The following is a 17,827-nucleotide window of genomic DNA, read 5'->3' as shown; positions in this document are numbered from 1 at the left end:
GGATAGTTACTATATACACAATTCTCCAGTCCTTGGGTATGGCCCCTGTCTTAAGTGACTGAAGGGTTGCATCAGTGGTTTCTGAATAACATCTCTTTTCTGTGACTTGTAGGTTGTTGACATCTACCTTAGTGAACACCTGAGTTTACTACTCGTTTAGTAAGTACGCAATCTAGTTCCTTCTCATTGTCTAGAAATCTCTCTATTAATGTCACAAATATATTTTGCTTGATCAGCATTTTCTGTTGCTTTGCATTAAATATGTTGGCCTCTACTGCAATATTCCGTTCAATTTCTCTCTTGGCCTTTCTTTTTTTTTTAACCTGTTTAGAATTTATTATACGGTCATCCTTGATTCTGTTGTTTGATTTTATAATGTCCTTTTTTTAAACATTTTTTTCCCAATTGATCTGTGAACCGTTTGGGATATTGTGTTGAAGATTTTAATAACATTACAGTACTTTGTTAATACTTCCCCCTGGTGGCCAGTTATAAACTAATTTAAAAATAAGTTGGATTTTTATTTTGATTAGTTCCTCGGCAATGAATGTTCCTGACATGTGGGTGTATTTACACACTCTCGTTGCATGTTTGTTTGCTAGGTAAACATTTTGTCAGTTACAAATAGTAATAGTTGTGTTGTGCTCTGTACGCGACGCATAGCCTTGACTAATTTCTGCAATACTTTTTGCTTACACGTATTTGTAAACGTATGTGTAAATTTGTAAACTGCTTACTGCCAACATAAGAACATACAGAAAATGCCACAGCCAACCACTGATCAGATCATGAAAGCGATTTTCCAAAGTCTGCTTAGAGAAAATGTAACAGGTGGGTTTCATCACACAATGTTTTGTTTATAACAGAAATACAAATTGCAAAACGAGTGCTTCTGTGTTCTGCGAGCTCTTTTCCATACCCAGATTTACAGTATGTGACAATGTATTGCATACACCCTGGACACATACTGTAGCAGCTCTATTAATATTGAGTTTTGTCTGAGTTTATTTTATTTAATTTCTATTGCACTATTGTCTATTATTATGTAACTTTAATTTGGTGATGAGCCGCTTATTTTACCCCCCCCACCCCCGGTGAGCTCGTAGAAAAGATTTAATCGGCAGCAACTACTGTAGCCAACAGCCATATCACTCTGCAACTCACAACTGGCAACCCACTGAAGCTCAGCGGGTGTGAGCCTGGTCAGTACCTGGATGGGAGACCTCCTGGGAAAAACGAAGGTTGCTGCTGGAAGGGGTGTTAGTGGGGCCAGCAGGGGGTGCTCACCCTGCAGTCTGTGTGGGTCCTAATGCCCCAGTATAGTGATGGGAACACTACTGTAAACAGGTGCCGTCCTTTGGATGAAATGTAAATCCGAGGTCCTGACTCTCTGTGGTCATTAAAAATCCCAGGGCGTTTCTTGAAAAGAGTAGGGATGTTATCCTTACCAATCATGGCCTCCTAGTAATCCCTATCTATGAATTGGCTTCATTACTCTGCTCTCCTCCCCACTGATAGCTGATGTGTGGTGAGTGTACTGGTGCACTATGGCTGCCGTCGCATGGTGGATGCTGCGCATTGGTGGAGGTGGAGGGGATCCCCATTACCTGTAAAGTGCTTTGAGTGGAGTGTCCAGAAACGTGCTTGTGATTATTAATTATTACTGCTGCACGCTGTATTGTTGTGCATTTGATACATAAACTTTGATTGACTATTGGGTTGAATGCAGTTTGAAATGATGTTGATGTTGCAGTTTGTGCGATTTTAAAAATAAAAGTACAATCTTAAAGGTACACAACATATTCAGATTTATTTTTACAGTTCATTATCAGAATACTGAAGAATCACTGTGTAACAATCAGGAGAGCTGTAAACCATGTATGCTCAATAAAAGTAAACAAAACTAATATGTTAGATTCTCAAGGAAATGAGAAGATGCATTAGATACATTAAGCATAAAAAAAACTAATTGAGAACTCATCATGGATCTGAAAGACAAAAGACATGGAAATGGAAATTGAACTTTTTGGAGAAAAACAACCAGAAATTTAAAACTGAGAAAGCACTTACACAGCTATTAATGCCTAGTACTCTAAAACGTTGCTTAATGCTAAATAGCATTCAATCAACCTCAAATATTGAGCTAATAGGAGTAAATATCAGAATAACAGCAAGCAAATATATATCAAGGAGCCAATAACGAGGAGGGGGTGTGGCCAGGGGGAGGTTCCAGCTCCAGTGTGAGTGTCCTGGCTGCAGAAGGTGTGCTGGAGAAGTTGATGCGTGTTGGAGTTTATCCCTGTAAAAAAAAAAAAGATCAGACAGCCTGTAGTTACTGTGCACTCCCTGTGCCCACCTTCGAGCCAAATTAACAAAATACCAGATGCAACTGAAAGAAACCATGGTGTTGAATATCTTCCGTTTGGCCAGCTAGGCTTTAGGGTAACACATGTATTTCAGTGAGTACTCGAAGACACAGTTCCTGCCTGGAATCTTGTGATTTTGTCAAAGCATTTTCTTATTACAAACATACCATCATTTCGATTATTTTCTAGCTGCTACTACACACGCCTGCCTCAACAGCCATTGAACTTTATAGCACGTCAGACCTGCAGAGACAATGTCCCCCGGGAATGATGTCCCCCTCAAACATTTTGTAACATCTCTGGATGTTTATACAGTAGAGGCCTAGTGTATGGCTTATATTCAAGGTCTAAGCTATGGTAAGAGCTCTAGATTAACCTATGACTGATGTTTCTAAACATTTGATGTACATTGCACTTTTTAATTCCAAACAATCTCAACACCACTCATGGCTCTCCTTGAGGTGTCCCACCCAAGTAATGAGCTAACATTGCTTACCTCCTGAGATCTGATGCTTTTAATGCAATTTTGTTTTGGGCTAATTTGGCATATGGGGAGGTGGCCACTTTCCAAGGGACTGAAATACCCTAATATGGTGACAGGGGGACACTGTGCTGGTCAATAAAGATAAGAACACAAGAAAGATGCAAATGACAGGACGTTAGGTATTGAGTAGTTGACTTATCCAAGCTTTTTAAAAAAATTAAATCAGATCCCATGGCACATGTTCATAAGAGCAGAGGTGTTGACTTAACCCTGCTGTTCTGACTAAATTCCTCTGTGGGTTTGCAGTGACTGGTTTATCTAAATTCTGTTCTTAATCAAGTTGGTGATGTGAAATCACACTTCCCCATTTGACTTGTACGATGGAGATACAGGCACATAACAGCTTTACCTAAAGATGATTTAATCTGCTTGTTTTTCACACCTTTTACATGTATGTGTCAAAAGCAAATGTCCCATCTGAGACACTAAAGTAGGTAAGTAGCTCTGGGGCATCATTCAGGTGGGTGATGCTCTTCTGTAGTGGATGAATAGCGTCTTGCCCTACATTAGATGTAAAACATATTGGGATCCTTTGGGATAAAAAAACGTTTAAGTGTAATTATTGTGGTTAAACATGCCAAATTGCCACGGTCTTAAAGCGCCTTTGTTTTCATTAGCAGGGGAGGCATGAAGTTGAGGATGTGGATTAACATTCGAAAAGATTAAACATGTCCAGCCACAGCCCCTGTAGTCCCTGCTAATACTAATGTTTGGGTTTGCTAAAGTTTTACATCAAATTAAATAAAAATATTGAATATATAAATCCTGATATATAAAACGTAGTTGCATATAAAGTAGTTTATATTTTAAGGGGTGGGGGGGGGGGGGGGGTTGGGTTTGAGCTGTTGCACAACAGCCTACTCAGGGTTAAGTCACTCGGTTTAGTTGTGTCCTTTTGGAGGATGAACGCACAGGGGGTGAACACAACAAAAAATCAAAAACAAGTCTTGCCTGGCCTCATTTTTTTGCCATGTTGGTCTCATACTTGCTCTTCAGAAAATGCAAGTATGTGTTCCTGCCTTTCCATTCTTATTTAGATCTACTCTGCATCAAATCTTTCTTCCACGGCAATAACTAGTAAAGCAAATTACCATTTTCAGTCCATTGATCCCATAAATGTTGCAAATCTGTGTTCCAGTGAAGACTCCCCGAGTCTGTTCACAAGAAAAAAATGGACACACATTCAAATTTGCATCACGAAGTACGGAAACAATTAGCGCAAAAATATGATACTACTGTCATGTAAGCACGGAAACACTGCAGATGCATTCAGTTTACAGCAAAAGGATTTCCTAAAATTTGTTAGAATGACTGAAGTCCATTTTGACAGAAATATCAGAAACTCGCAATTTAAAACTTGTACCTAACAGATTACATTCTAAATATGCAACAATAACCTAATCATCCAACACTATTATTAAGAACACATTCACCGCTTATAAAATTATAATTTCTCACTTATTCGCTTAAAATTGAGGTTTTTGACAAAAACTGTTAATGACGCATCTTTTTTTTGTCAAATACGTGTTAATGACTACGGCTTTGCATAATTAAAAGCTATACAATACATAGTCCTATGCTACATTTCTAAACACCTCTGGGCGCTAGTATATCGCTTTTTTAAAATCTGAATAATCACATTACGTTCACCAAGAAAAACATCTCCCTCTAAAATAAGGTTTAGGTCGGTTGATTAGTCAATAAGCCCGATCTTGTCTTCCCAGCGTTGACATGATTTGCTTAAAACTAAGAACCACACGTTTACAAAGAGAGAAGGGACTTCTGCGCTCACCTTTAGAATGGCTCCAGAACAACTGCTTCAGCTCCCGAAGAGCCTCCGTCAAGTTTTCGACTTTGTCATGCAGGTAAACGTTTTCTTCTCTCAAGGCATTGATTGTGTCGTGGAGCTCAAACGTCACGCTGATTTTAGGAAATGTTGAAATCGCACACACGAGAAACACAACTTGTATGAAGAACATTCTGTTGCAGACCCTCGCGGCCATTTAAAAACCGTGTCTTTAATAGGTTATATCGGACGCTTGAAATTTCATTGTTAAAATGGAATAAAATACAAATTTCGGTCAAACAGCACACACGGAGCTCCCTTTGCCAATTAAGAAATTCCGTATTTCTGTTTTCAGTAGAAGGGAAGGCTACAATTCACTATTATAACACAGTGGCTAATCTGAGTTTTTGACGCCAGAGGTGACGGAAAAACAGGGCCAGCAAGCTACTTTTGCAGATCAATCCGATTCTTTCGCTTCAAAGACTCCGACCACGGCGTAACCAGCCAACGATTTGTGCCCGACTCCATTATCAGAGCAGTGAGATTAAAAAAAAAAAAGATTTTGTTCTTTTGGGTGATTTTATAAAGGGTTACATATGACCTTCCCATTAGCAAATGTCAAAATACCTTCATTAACCTTGTATAAAACAATACACCCTTCGTCATTCTACATATTTTAGTTTCAGGAAGGAGCACCTAATGCTGTACTTGGAAGCTATCAGGAGACTATTTTCTCACACTTTTCAAACAGATGTCATAGCTAATTTTCATATAATTAAGGTTATTAAGGTTAACACACTTTCTATATTAGTAATCAATAAACTAGCTCGACAAGTTTAATTAGCCAAGACCTATTACAGTGTCCACCATCATTATCTCCTAAGGCACTGTACTACAACATCATTAAATGACAGACTGAAACAATCGCTTTGTGCATTAAGGTTTCTGGGTTGAGGACAAAAAGAGGTGATTTGGTAAAATATCTACTGTATATAAACAGGTCACGTTAAGCACCTCGTTGCCAGGGAAAGTCAGGTTTTAATGCCATTTAACAAGATGTTGAGTGCTTTGATTTCATCCGACAATCTCATATAAACACTGCATTCAATCTGAAGCATTTCAAATATTTCCCAGTCAGTAAAATGTTGTAGATCATCTCCAGATTACCCGATTCCCGAACCAAACTATGTCTGCAGAACATTCTTAAAAATGATTTTACCCACTGCTTACAGATGTTAATTTCAGGGTCAGGGTTAAAAGGGGGAAAGCAAGAGCTTGCTTCTTCCACATCATATCAGGAGACTGGTCACAACTGAATCGATAATGCACTATATGCCATATCCTCTTGCAAATAAAGGAATACAGACAGTAATATACTGATAGGCATTAAAACAACAGATGAGTATTGTAACCAAAAGCATTGTGTTTTTAAGAACAGGAAAGCGATTTCTAGCTGTATAATCAGACACCAGGACCTCATTATATTTTAACAAATGTTTATTGACTTTTTCTACTGAGTCTTCATGCGGTCTTGGCAGCTCTGGTGCGCTTCTTCTTCACAACAACTGGCTTCTGGCTCCTCAGGAGAGCGCTGGCACGGCGCAGAGCAGCCTACAGGCAAAGAACAGGAAATTCATTAAAAATCTTCGCCTGCCAACATCTTAACCTGGCGCACCCTTGAGTTTAATCAAGTAAAGAGTGCACCGAACAACATCCGAAAGTAACCTTCCAAGTGTGTACTTTAGGACCAGTTCTCTACTTTTTCAGTTTGTTATAAACCACTTGTTTGGAAGGGACTCAAGAGAGCTTCTGGTTACTAAAACACCCTATCAAAATGTTTGTTCTAAAATGTATTTTTAATCAATTAAGATAATCCAACATCACTTTTTTTTTAAATTCTAAAAGTTAAATTATTTGATAATTATCAAATTGAATGAGTTTTACTCTTAGCACACAAGCCACAGCATCATTAGGTGTTCAATTTCAGGATTTAATCTTCAGAATCCATACTTTGGGAATTTGCCGAAGGACTAAATACTGGATGTTAGCCCTTATGCAGATTCTTGTGGGGTTTTTCTTCACCCTGTTCTAATGTGCTGGCATATTGTGGTACTTCCTTTTGCAGAATCTAAATACGTTGTCATTTTTGTAGACAGAATAAAAACAAGGAACGCTAACATTTCCTGATTTTATTATTGTCCCCAGCTAAGGCCAACTTTGTACAGACAAAAACTAAAGGCGTCCTACAATGGATATGATCTAAATCTGAAGTAGAGGGGAAAAACGCCAGCAGTAAAGACATATGCAAAAATAAATCACATCATACAGGACAGGCAAGATTACAATGTGCAAAGCCCTCTCTTTAAATGTTCCACCAGTGTTCCGACTGAACTAAAACTGGATGCACGACACTGTTGAATTAATTTTGGCTGCTGCACGCGAGGGAGGGCGACTGGAACACGTACCATGCGGAGATCCTTCCTGTACTTGTTCTTGCGGATGATATGACGCAGGCTGCTCAGAGTTGCGCGCGAGTTCTTGTTGACGGTGATCTTCTCGTAAGATGTGGCGGGTTTGCGCTGGCCTGCAGAAAAAAGCCCCCTGCAGTTAAAATACACGCCGGCCGGCGTCTCTCTCAAACACCAAGCTCACACATCAGATCTGCAGGAATCAGGAGCAATACAGAAGCTGAACTATTCTTGCTCCAGGTTATGAAATCTTAAGGCTCAGGAGAAAGTGGCATCTTTTCAAGAAAAAGGAAAGCAAAATAAAGTAAAATGTTTGCATGGCATTCCAAATCAGTAAACATGCAGGACATTTTTATTTTTTTGTTTCAAAGACCAGAGTTAACCACACAAAATGCCCACTACCAGCTATATAAATATTAAAAATACATTCTGCCTTCCTATAATTCGATATTTTGGTGAATAAAGGACTAAATTAACGACAATAATGACAGTAAAAATCACCAGGCCTTTAAGCTTTCTCTTTCAAATCAGCCCTTCGCTAAGAGGCACATTTTGCGATAGTTTAGATTAAAGAGGGAATCAAAATATTATACCTGCACGTTTCTTAAGGACAACAACAATTCCCTTTCCGTCCGCTGCTGGCTCAACACCCACAGTCTTTCTGTGGACAAGTCCATTGAAGCGGAAAGAGTTCCTGGACTTAAGGTTGTTGGGTTCCTAAATAAAATATATACACACCAGACATGAGCCAAGAGTGTCACAGTAAACAGTTCTTGGGCATTACAGAATCAAGCAGGCACGACTATAAGCAAAACCGTGAAATGCAAAAATACGATTAGCACTTCTTAAAATGAAACTCCGAATCATCGCGTTTGAATCGCCTGAATACGAGAGGGGCGGACATTTCAAAGCAGCCGAGAAATGCGACTTACCGTGCTGTAGGTCTGCCCGTTCCTCTTGAGGAGAAAGCTGGAGCAGTTACGGATCACCATCCACTGCAGATGAGCAGACATTTTTACACACCTGCACAGCACAGAGGAGAAAGGGAAAAGACTTAGGTCGGCACGCTTTACCGATCTGAGCGTTAGTCTAAATATGAAAATGACCAGTGGCTGATCATCCCCCAGCGCTAAGCAGGCTCACGATTCATACATTTGAGAAGTTGAGACATATACAGCGCACAATAAAAGACTGTACGATATGCATTCTACTGTCAACGAAATTAAAAATATTCATTTTTTGATCAGCTCTGGGAACAAAAAAACACGTCTAACTTGAGCACTCAGCATACTAAGAAAACCAGGAGCTGTATTGTTGTAACGCTTTTTAACACCAAACTACGGCCAACTTTCGTCCATAGTGTGCTTAAGATTCTGACTCGGCTGATGTGCAGATGTCCAATCATACTGATGTCAAGTCAGTGCGCCTAGTACAGATGGAAAGCATGCTCAGAAAATATTAATCCTAAATGGAATTAACATATAAAATACAAGAGGGATCATTCTGTGCAACAAACAAGTTTTTTATTCCCAAACAACCATGATTTACTGTATGTATAGATGTGCATTTTATCGGAGGCCTAGCAGTTACAGGCCTGAAAACATACACAGTCAATGCTATAATTTGTATTTAAATGACAACTTCAAGCTACTCGAGAGGTTTTAAGGCCAAGGGATGTAGTTAATACTCTTTCATCGGGAATCTGTTTATAAGAATACAGATAGAACTCTAAAATATCACCAAATTCAACTTATAAAAACCAGCAGAAATGCAACCACGTTACCTTCAGCGGCAGAAGAGAGAAGGAAAGGAAGGAAGCCTGTTCACATGAGCCTTTTCACATATCACTACTCGCTTACTGGGAGTTAGGAAGTACGGAAATATAATTTCGGTTTTTCTTCGGAAATAAAGAACACAAATTTTAAAACTAAAATTAATCAAATATATATTTACACTAAAATATAAAAAATCTATAATAAAAGCTGTGTCATTTTTATATTTTCATAGCGCTTACTCGGAAGGATACTGCTCATGGCAAAAGGTGTGATGCGGCTGCAAAAGAATCATCATTTTCAGACGTGTGTATTACGTCATCAATTTGCGCGGATATTACTTCCTTTAGCCAAAGAATCCAGTGTCAAGAATAACCGAATTAAACATTTAACAAGCAATGCAAAAATAACAAGATGCGCATCATTATAATAGTGCTGGATTCACTGTAGATGCAGAGTCGACCCGTTTACCTTTACAGACTTAAGATGTCATGATGGAAAAACAACAGCCAAAACACTGAGACTTGCTCTGCCATTGAAGCAGAACGACTTTAGTAAGTTGGATCCAGACGAAAACTATTAATGAGTTGAGTACAAGTTTTTGTGTGGTTAATAGTGCACCGTAGATTGTTAAAACGGAGTGAAATAACGACGTCGGAATTAAGAATGTGACTATATTATATGTCCAGACACAATAGAAAATGTGAGATTTAAATCATGATTTAATATGTAATGATCCGTTACATGAAACACCAATTCCGCATACTTGTGAGGAATTACATTTAGTGGAAACGTCGACGTAGAATACTTACTCAAATATGTAACAGTACATGCAGTCGTGTTCTCCATTCGTCGTGTGAGATGCCTAATGCATGTTAGTCTGGATACTGCATTAGTCTGGATATGAAGAAGTTCTTGCCAAAAAACTTTTAAGCCAGCGCCAAGAAAACACATATATTACTATAATTAGCGTGCTAATATTTTTTCCTGTTTTTTTTTTCCAGAATACAAAACAATTAGAAAATGTCATGTGCCCAATTTCACAAGAAAATCCAGATGTCACAAGAACCTGTGAACTAATCTATTGGGTCAGGCTATTTACATCTGCTGCTGATGGAGGATGATGAAGAGGAGCTTGACCTGCTTGGGGAAAAGCTCTATACTCTCCTTTACCCAAGACATACTGAAATGGCTGGAAAGCTAACAGGTGAACTACGGAAAATTGTCTTATCTTGCTTCATGCTGTTGCTTATTAACACTGAATAAAGTGTACAAGATAAACCTATTATAATGTATTCTTTAAAAAACATGACTACATTTTGTTTGTATCATATAGAAATTCAGGGGAGACAGCAGTTAGGAGACATGAGGAACTATATTTTAGTTTGGAACAAAATAACATTTTAAGAATCATGAAGTGGTTTTTTTTTCTCATTTAATACTTACCACACTAGTTGTGGGGCTTCTGGTGACCTCAGAAAAGGCGCAAGAGATCGTATTGATGGACAAAAACAATTATATGTTCCGATTCCCTTTTGTCTGGGGACACTCCGCAGGGATGTTGCTGGACCTTCCCAGCTCAGTCATCAAAGAGATGTTACAGGATGAAAGGATGTTGTCTGAAGGTGTTGAAAAAGCTCTCACTGCTCTACGGCAGTTAGCAGAGACTGGGTGAGTTGAGGAAACTGTCCATATAAAGAATGATTGTTGAGGAAGCCGTATGCTTTGTTTCTTTCCTGTACTTTAACCATTTGAAGAAGTTCTGAAGGCTATTTCACATCAGTGCTGGACTGTTCTCTTATCTGGGGGGCAGCTAACACTAAACTTTATTCTTGGCTTCTTGAAACTTAATTGATGTTTACTAGGTTTAGGCTAAAGCAGAAGAAAACATATGTGGTGTTTACACCACAGTGCGGTGGCTCTGTGGCTCAGGATCTGCGCCTGTGGCTGGAAGGTTGCCGGTTCGAATCCTGTGGCTGGCAGAGGAATCCTACTCTGTTGGGCCCCTGAGCAAGGCCCTTAACCCCAGCTGCTCCAGGGGCGCCGTATAAATGGCTGACCCTGCGCTCTGACCCCCAGCTTCTCTCCCTGTCTGTGTGTCTCATGGAGAGCAAGTTGAGTTATGCGAAAAGACAAATTCCTTATACAAGAAAATTGTATATGGCCAATAAAAGTGATCAAATCTGATCTTGCTATACTCTTGTTTCTCTGCAGCAAGACTGAACCTTATGTTGAAGATGGGACCTCTATCTCCACCGACTCCCAGGGTGATCAGCTGTATGAGCTCGTGGACGTCTACAACACTGGATATACTGAGCAGATAACAGGTGATTTCTTGCAAACTGAAAGTGTGCAGATATGGATTATGGCATGTCTGTCTGAGCCTCTGAACACACATCACCTTAACGGCCTCAGCTTCAAGCAGATATGCTAAAATCTACCGGACAGTGCCAAAATAACCAAAATCTACAGGTATTTGTAGAGAGTTGATATTTTAATTTTTATTTTCCAAATATTAGAAATTGATAATTGCAATGTTTAAGAACTTCTGTTGCCTTCGTTGAGTTGTTTGTGCCACAGGTCAGTAGGTGGCATTGCACTAACCAGAAATTTGGTGCACAGATTACAAACTGGCAAAGAACGGTATTCTAACCATGTCAGATGTTGAAATATCTAAATATAATATTAATTGTCCACAGTTAGTGAAACAGAATACAATTCTTTAAGAAAACACCTAGATTTCGTCTTAATCTTTTCTAGCAGGCAATGTAGTTTTTATCATTGGTTTTTCTTTTTTTCTAGTCTGGTTTTGGAAACAGGATCTTTCAATAATTAATAATTTGAGTGTATTATAGCTTGCTTAAAGAGTGATGAGAGATTTGTTAAAACCACATCTTTAGCACATGAATAAAATATAGATAAAAGGATGTCATATTCTATTTTTTTAAGATAACCTCTAAAACAATACGATATTAGACCTCTATGGTTATTGGCATTTTATGAATATTAAAATGTTGCATGTGAAACACTAATATTATAAAATTAATATTAGTTATCTTCATTTAATGTTTGTTTCTACAATCTAGGGATGTTGCTGGAACAGAAGAAGGAGGATGTGCAGAAATTACTTTCAGATCCCAGTCTTTTAGAGGAAAAGGTGACCATTGCACTAAAATCACTGGAAGAGTAAGTGTGAAGTTTGATGAGCTATTCTCATGCAAGATTATTTCAAGTGTATTTAATCTCTATAGGAACCGTTAGGTTTTTTCTTTGGATAAAATCAGTTGTAAAATGTGCATTTTCTTTCAACTGCAGACAGAAACAGATGGAAAGTGAAGCAAGCGATTCTTCAGAGTCCGATGTGAAGGAGAGGCTGGGGGAGAGGCTGTTTGCCATAGTAGAGCAAATCGATGCAGCAAAGTGTGCAGACATCACAGGTGAGATTACTAAATTTCGACCAGGGGTGGTTAACTCTGGTGGTGGTGAATGACAATCCAGCAGGATTTAAGAGTCAGCCTTAAATCAACCATTTCTAACCTTTGGAAATATTTTATTTTGAACACTACTCGGATGAAAATGAATTTCGATCGGTTCAGGTGAAGCAGGCGGTTGTTCAATCAGAGAGTTCAAAGATCAATTTAGATTGAAACAAACACCCTCCAGCTCTCAAGAAGTACATTTTGCCATTCCTGAATGAACGGGAGTGATATTGCCAGTCTGGCCAAAACATCTGCTCCAAGCCTTCACTGTTGATGTGCATCTGTAAGACCTACTGGAACATAAATACGATATGGCCAGCAGCCAGATCACCCTGCAACTCACACTGGCAACCCACTGAAGCTCAGCAGGTGTGAGCCTGGTCAGTACCTGGATGGGAGACCTCCTGGGAAAAACTAAGGTTGCTGCTGGAAGAGGTGTTAGGGGGCCAGCAGGGGGCGCTCACCCTGCGGTCCATGTGGGTCCTAATGCCCCAGTATAGTGACGGGGACACTATACTGTAAACAGGCGCCGTTCTTCGGATGAGACGTAAAACCGAGGTCCTGACTCTCTGTGGTCATTAAAAATCCCAGGGTCTTTCTCGAAAAGAGTAGGGGTGTGGCCAAATTTCCCATTGGCCCTTACCAATCATGGCCTCCCAATAATCCCCATCTATAAATTGGTTACATCACTCCATTCTCCTCCCCACTAATAGCTGATGTGTGGTGAGCATTCTGGTGGCTGCAGTTGCATCATCCAGGTGGGGCTGCACACTGGTGGAGGTGGAGGGGATCCCCGTTACCTGTAAAGCGCTTTGAGTGGAGTGTCCAAAAAAGTGCTATGTAAGTGTGAGAAATTATTATAATTCTAATAAATGCAGGGACAGTTGGTGAGCGACAGGGGCATTTTTGTGCTCGGTGGCCTGCTCTAGTTCCTGTTCTGTTCCTGTTTTCAGGTATGCTCTTAGAAATGGACCCTGGCACTCTACAACACGTCCTGCGTGATAGAGCCATGCTAGAGGTCGCAGTTCAAAGAGCACAGTCGGTCCTGATGCTACGCTACAGCCAGTCTTCGTCCGACACGGGCACGATGTCAGACACGCTGGGAGAGCAGTTGCACTGTTTTATCATTTCCACAAGCTTCAGAAGACATGCAGAAAGGATAACAGGTAAATCAGCCCCATCACGGAGGTGACTGGATTTCTGAGCAAATCTGTATTGCAGGCAGATGAGCACAGGCTTTCCACGGACTGTATACGTAAACGGTTAATTATTAGGTTCCTGTGACTGCAAATACCGTTTATCTTCAGGTGAAGGGCAGCTGTAGCTTTCAAGTCGTTCTGTGTTTTGAGAACAGAATCTCAGTCTTCAGATTCAACGTAGACTCTGAACGTGTGGGGAAAAAAACCCCGTCAACTAAAATGATATATTTTACAGGGATGCTGCTGGAACTGCCGAAACACATTGTGACTGAACTTTTACACTCGCCAGATAGACTGCTCAGGAAAGTGGAAGAGGCAGCATCAAGTATTGAAAACGACGGACGCCGTCACTGACCGACACGTACAGTAGACTCGGAAATTTACAACATACTTTTTCCCTGAAGCCCCCATTTACAGTCAACGTCTTCTTCCGCAGATCAAGGACCTCCTATAAAAAGATGCTCTGAGGACATATTTCAGATTTCTTTGCCGTCATTCAAAGGGTGCGTGATCACTCCTCCCTTCACTTTTATCAAAAATCTATGGGAAAACTCCGATTTTGTGATCTAGTAATTGCTTGTTTTTCTGTTCCATTTTTGCTAGAAAAAGCTTAGCGTTCTTCAGAGTGTGGCTTTCTTTCTGGATGTTGTAAATGGATACTGCTGTACAGCACTTGTGCTCTGACAGGTGCTTTACACGCCTGGTCTTCGAGCTCTGGTAGATGACTGAACTCTGTTAGACTCATTTGATTCATTTTTGAATCAAATAAACTCATGATTCATTTTTCAAGCTTTCCAGCTCTTATACATGTTACAGATTTCCTCTGAACTGTGACATAAGTAACTTACTATCAACATTGGAGCAGAAGAAAATCTTAAAAAGTTCCACTTAAACAATTGCAGATTAAATGGGAAGAAAACCAGCAGGTTTAGGGGCCCATACCTTAAATGGGAGCCTTGTTTACTCTGTGGTACCCCTCAGATTATTTTGTCAACAAATCAAATTTATTTTTTCCTTTTAACACCTGTTTCCAGTATTTAACGAGAGTTCTCAAAACTAGAAAGCAATTTAACTAGAAAGCGATATATTGCCCGTTTAATTTTCTGCAGAAAATGTAATTAAAATTCTATCCATGTATATGAGAAAAAATAAACATATTTATATGCATATGATTATTAGGACTACATCTTCTTTTCGGAAACTAAACACATTAACAAAACAAAATCGGATTATAGTATTTAAACATGGCTAAAATGCTGTAACTGCCTAACAAATCTGAATTGTTTAATAAGTATCTGTAACTGAATTATGTAGTTTAGATCAAAATCTTTAGTCTCAAAATATATTTCTTTCTTCCTGGAGACTACATGCAATATAATGTATAATATAATGAGGAAGTACTCAACTAATTTAAATTTCTTGTAAAATCTAGGTTTTGCTTTTCAAACTGTGTCTCATTTTAAGTTTCCTACAATATTTTGCTTAAAACGCATGTCATCTTTTCTTAGAGACAACATTTCCTACCTGATTTCCTTTATATTTGATAATCTGATTAAATCAAAGGAAAATATGAAGGCATCATACACTTTAAGGTGCCCACCTAACTAGATTTTGGAACAATTATAGAATTCTTTTCATACCCACCATCAGATACCAGTTAAAACTTGTATCATAGCATAGAATATCTAAATGATTCCGACAGCATGTTTCAAGCTGTGCTTTTGTTTAATGTCTCTGTGTACACATTTTTCATACTTTTCAACAGCTCTTTAACAGTTCTAGATACACAAATCAACATTAAACATTAACAATAAAGAGGTATGCTTTTTAAGTAACAATTTAAATATTTTCATTTCTGAAATTCAACAGCTTCATGATAAAAACAAGGCAGTGCAAAGTTTCTTTCTATAAAAAAGTTAACCGAACACTTAAAACTATACTTTTTTTTTCCAGCCTAAGAAATTTAAAACAACTGCAATATGTACATTTTCTATACAGTATTGTGTGACTAAAATTTCGCTTGACAGGTTATCACAAACCTAGGAAATAGTGCAATCTCCCAAAGTAATCTTATAAAGCGTACCGTAAAAATGATAAAAGGGTATGATAAAAAAGAAATTGCAGAGATGCAAGTTTTTGGATGAATTACATTGGACAAAGCTTTTAATCGCTACAAAGTGAAGATGCTGAAATTTCACTCTGCTGCTCGTCCGATGCTTCACTGTGTCTGTAGAAACACTGGAACATGTCTGTGTCTGTCCTCTGATTTAGTTCCCATGTACTGGGACTTCCTCCATGGGATGAATCTGTTGAGAGAAAATGTATATTCATTCATTATAAGAAATGTTACAAAGCTACTGTATAACTTCTGCCGAGGACACTGTTTTATTTTAGCAGCGTGCACAAGTTAGGAAACCCAATGCACAAAAGAATTCTGAGCTACACTATATGCAGTACAGGGTAATTTTAAAACAGCTGTTACGGATTTGTAATAATCCTTCTAAATAGAGAAATGGCAGGCAGAAACAGAACACATTACAGTAGTAGTAAAAAACTGCTCAAAATGAGCATTTTTAATTTAATAAATTAAAGAGCAAGTTGCTGCTCTGACTTTATACTCTCTAACCAAAATATTAGGAACCTGCAATGAATAACCTGTTGCGGCTCTTATAGGAGCAGAAACAGCTTGAGGAGGGCATGTATTATACAAGGTCTTGAAATATCTGCAGACCCGTCTCATCTAGCCTTCAGCTGAGACTGGGACAAGTATCATGATGTGGGGCACAGAAGTGCATTTCCACCAGTTTCTAATATGTCCTGAAAGCACACGCTTTGCACTTGTACCAGAGACTTTCACAATGATGCTTCACGCTCATCACTGTTCTCCTAAAACTACCCTGTACTGTGAGGTAGAAATGGAATGCACATTATCTTACAAAGACACAACCAACGTGCGTACTTGGAGACAGCCATGCCATTCCATTTGAAATGCTACCACGCCTGTAGCATTCTTTGTACAAAAAGATAAAAAGGTTTCACAGTTCAGATTAAACAACACACATTCTCGAATTGGCCATAGCCAAATGCATCACTGGCTAATATTATTTAATGCATTACACATTAAATAAACATGCATTAGAGAATCCAAAAGCATCCTCATTGAAATAAACTGACCTTCAGTTGGTCCTGGCAAGCCTTTAAGGCCAAAAAGTGTGAAATAATTTGTCTGCAATTGCTCAAATAAAGGACAATAGTTGCAGTGAGACATAACAAGAAAGCAAATCAAAAAGCATACCATTAGAGCGAAGAGGCTTAAAGTGGTTAGATTGGTAGGGTATGGGATTAGGAAAGCCAATGCACTATTTAATAGGAGGAAGCCAGAGACATTAGAATATGAAGAGTGTGAAAAAGACGAGTAACTTAAAGCAGACGTTTCCTGGGGAGCTAAAGTGTGTCTTCATCTGGGAGTATATTCACAAAAGAATTTAAAGGACTGAATGAAAGAGCTGATACGTTACTAAAGGAAAAATGTGTTGCCTTCATCTTTGAGTATTTTGTTAAAATGAAAATTCAGAGGTATCTATTCATTATTATTTGGTTTCAACAGCAATATTTAAATAAGATAGTTCTATAAGACTAAAAGTACCTTTATGTAATTTTCTTCCTTTTTTATTTGCTTACAAGAGTAGTTTCAAGATATAAAACAATAAATCTAAAAGTTTAGTTTTATTGTAACTCACCTCTAAGTTGCCTCTAGCTTTCTTCAGTACACCATGGGTCAGAGACACTGCAAGAAAAAAAATGAACATCTAAGGTTCTGTTTTTGAGTATTTCAGCTTTAAAACATCAGCTATGCCAGTCAACCTACTGTATACGCTTCAGAAAGGTTGAAAATGTATTTCTCTAACAAAACATCAAGCAACAATGATGCTTTAAAAAAAAAAAACATAAATCAACCGGAACGGGCATTCATCCTGACTACTCTATCACACATGTTCACTAAAGAAACTGTTTCTGTAATATTGGTTTTGTGAGGAAGAGGAGAACTGTGTATACTAAAATATATACAGCAAATGTAATAATAAAAAGTTGAAAATCTTTTAAATGATATCTTTCCATACCAACCCAAAGAAAATAAACACACAACACAACAACATACATTCTGCAACACTGTATGTATATATATATTTTATATGGCATTTCAGAACAGATC

General features: G+C 38.6%; 3 protein-coding genes across 12 annotated transcripts in view; 1 reads left to right on the top strand and 2 right to left on the bottom strand.

Moving 5' to 3' along the window:
• Nucleotides 1-6,175: 6,175 nt before the first annotated feature.
• On the bottom strand, nt 6,176-9,079 carry rpl28 (ribosomal protein L28). The gene is made up of 5 exons (XM_088940503.1): nt 8,948-9,079; nt 8,097-8,187; nt 7,758-7,881; nt 7,162-7,280; nt 6,176-6,307 (listed from the first exon to the last, which is right to left on the bottom strand). Exons 2-5 carry the CDS (start codon nt 8,175-8,177, stop codon nt 6,218-6,220), a joined length of 414 nt encoding a protein of 137 aa, XP_088796629.1. The 5' UTR covers nt 8,178-8,187; nt 8,948-9,079; the 3' UTR covers nt 6,176-6,217.
• A 159-nt stretch (nt 9,080-9,238) lies between these two features.
• LOC148816187 (uncharacterized) lies at nt 9,239-17,719 on the top strand. Of its 2 annotated transcripts, none has more exons than XM_088940501.1 (8): nt 9,239-9,522; nt 9,941-10,143; nt 10,493-10,607; nt 11,151-11,263; nt 12,023-12,122; nt 12,252-12,373; nt 13,369-13,581; nt 13,850-17,719. In XM_088940501.1, exons 2-8 carry the CDS (start codon nt 10,050-10,052, stop codon nt 13,966-13,968), a joined length of 876 nt encoding a protein of 291 aa, XP_088796627.1. In that variant the 5' UTR covers nt 9,239-9,522; nt 9,941-10,049; the 3' UTR covers nt 13,969-17,719. The 2 variants fall into 2 exon arrangements, with proteins under 2 accessions (XP_088796627.1, XP_088796628.1); XM_088940502.1 differs by having other exon boundaries at nt 9,260-9,490.
• The window catches only part of cdk5rap2 (CDK5 regulatory subunit associated protein 2), a 51,209-nt gene continuing 48,702 nt past the window's right edge, over nt 15,321-17,827 (bottom strand). For 8 of the 9 annotated variants that reach the window (XM_088940491.1, XM_088940497.1, XM_088940492.1 and 5 more), the window contains 2 exons: nt 17,355-17,401; nt 15,321-15,920 (listed from right to left, as the gene is read on the bottom strand). In XM_088940491.1, the coding sequence (XP_088796617.1) occupies nt 15,882-15,920; nt 17,355-17,401 (86 nt within the window). In that variant the 3' untranslated portion in view covers nt 15,321-15,881. The remainder of the gene's footprint in view (nt 15,921-17,354; nt 17,402-17,827) is intronic. The other variant, XM_088940499.1, reaches the window with a different exon arrangement.

This window comes from Atractosteus spatula, chromosome 23, assembly GCF_055471065.1.
Source record: "Atractosteus spatula isolate fAtrSpa1 chromosome 23, fAtrSpa1.hap1, whole genome shotgun sequence".
NCBI classification, from domain to species: domain Eukaryota; kingdom Metazoa; phylum Chordata; class Actinopteri; order Semionotiformes; family Lepisosteidae; genus Atractosteus; species Atractosteus spatula.
This window is presented reverse-complemented; position numbering and strand designations above follow the sequence as displayed.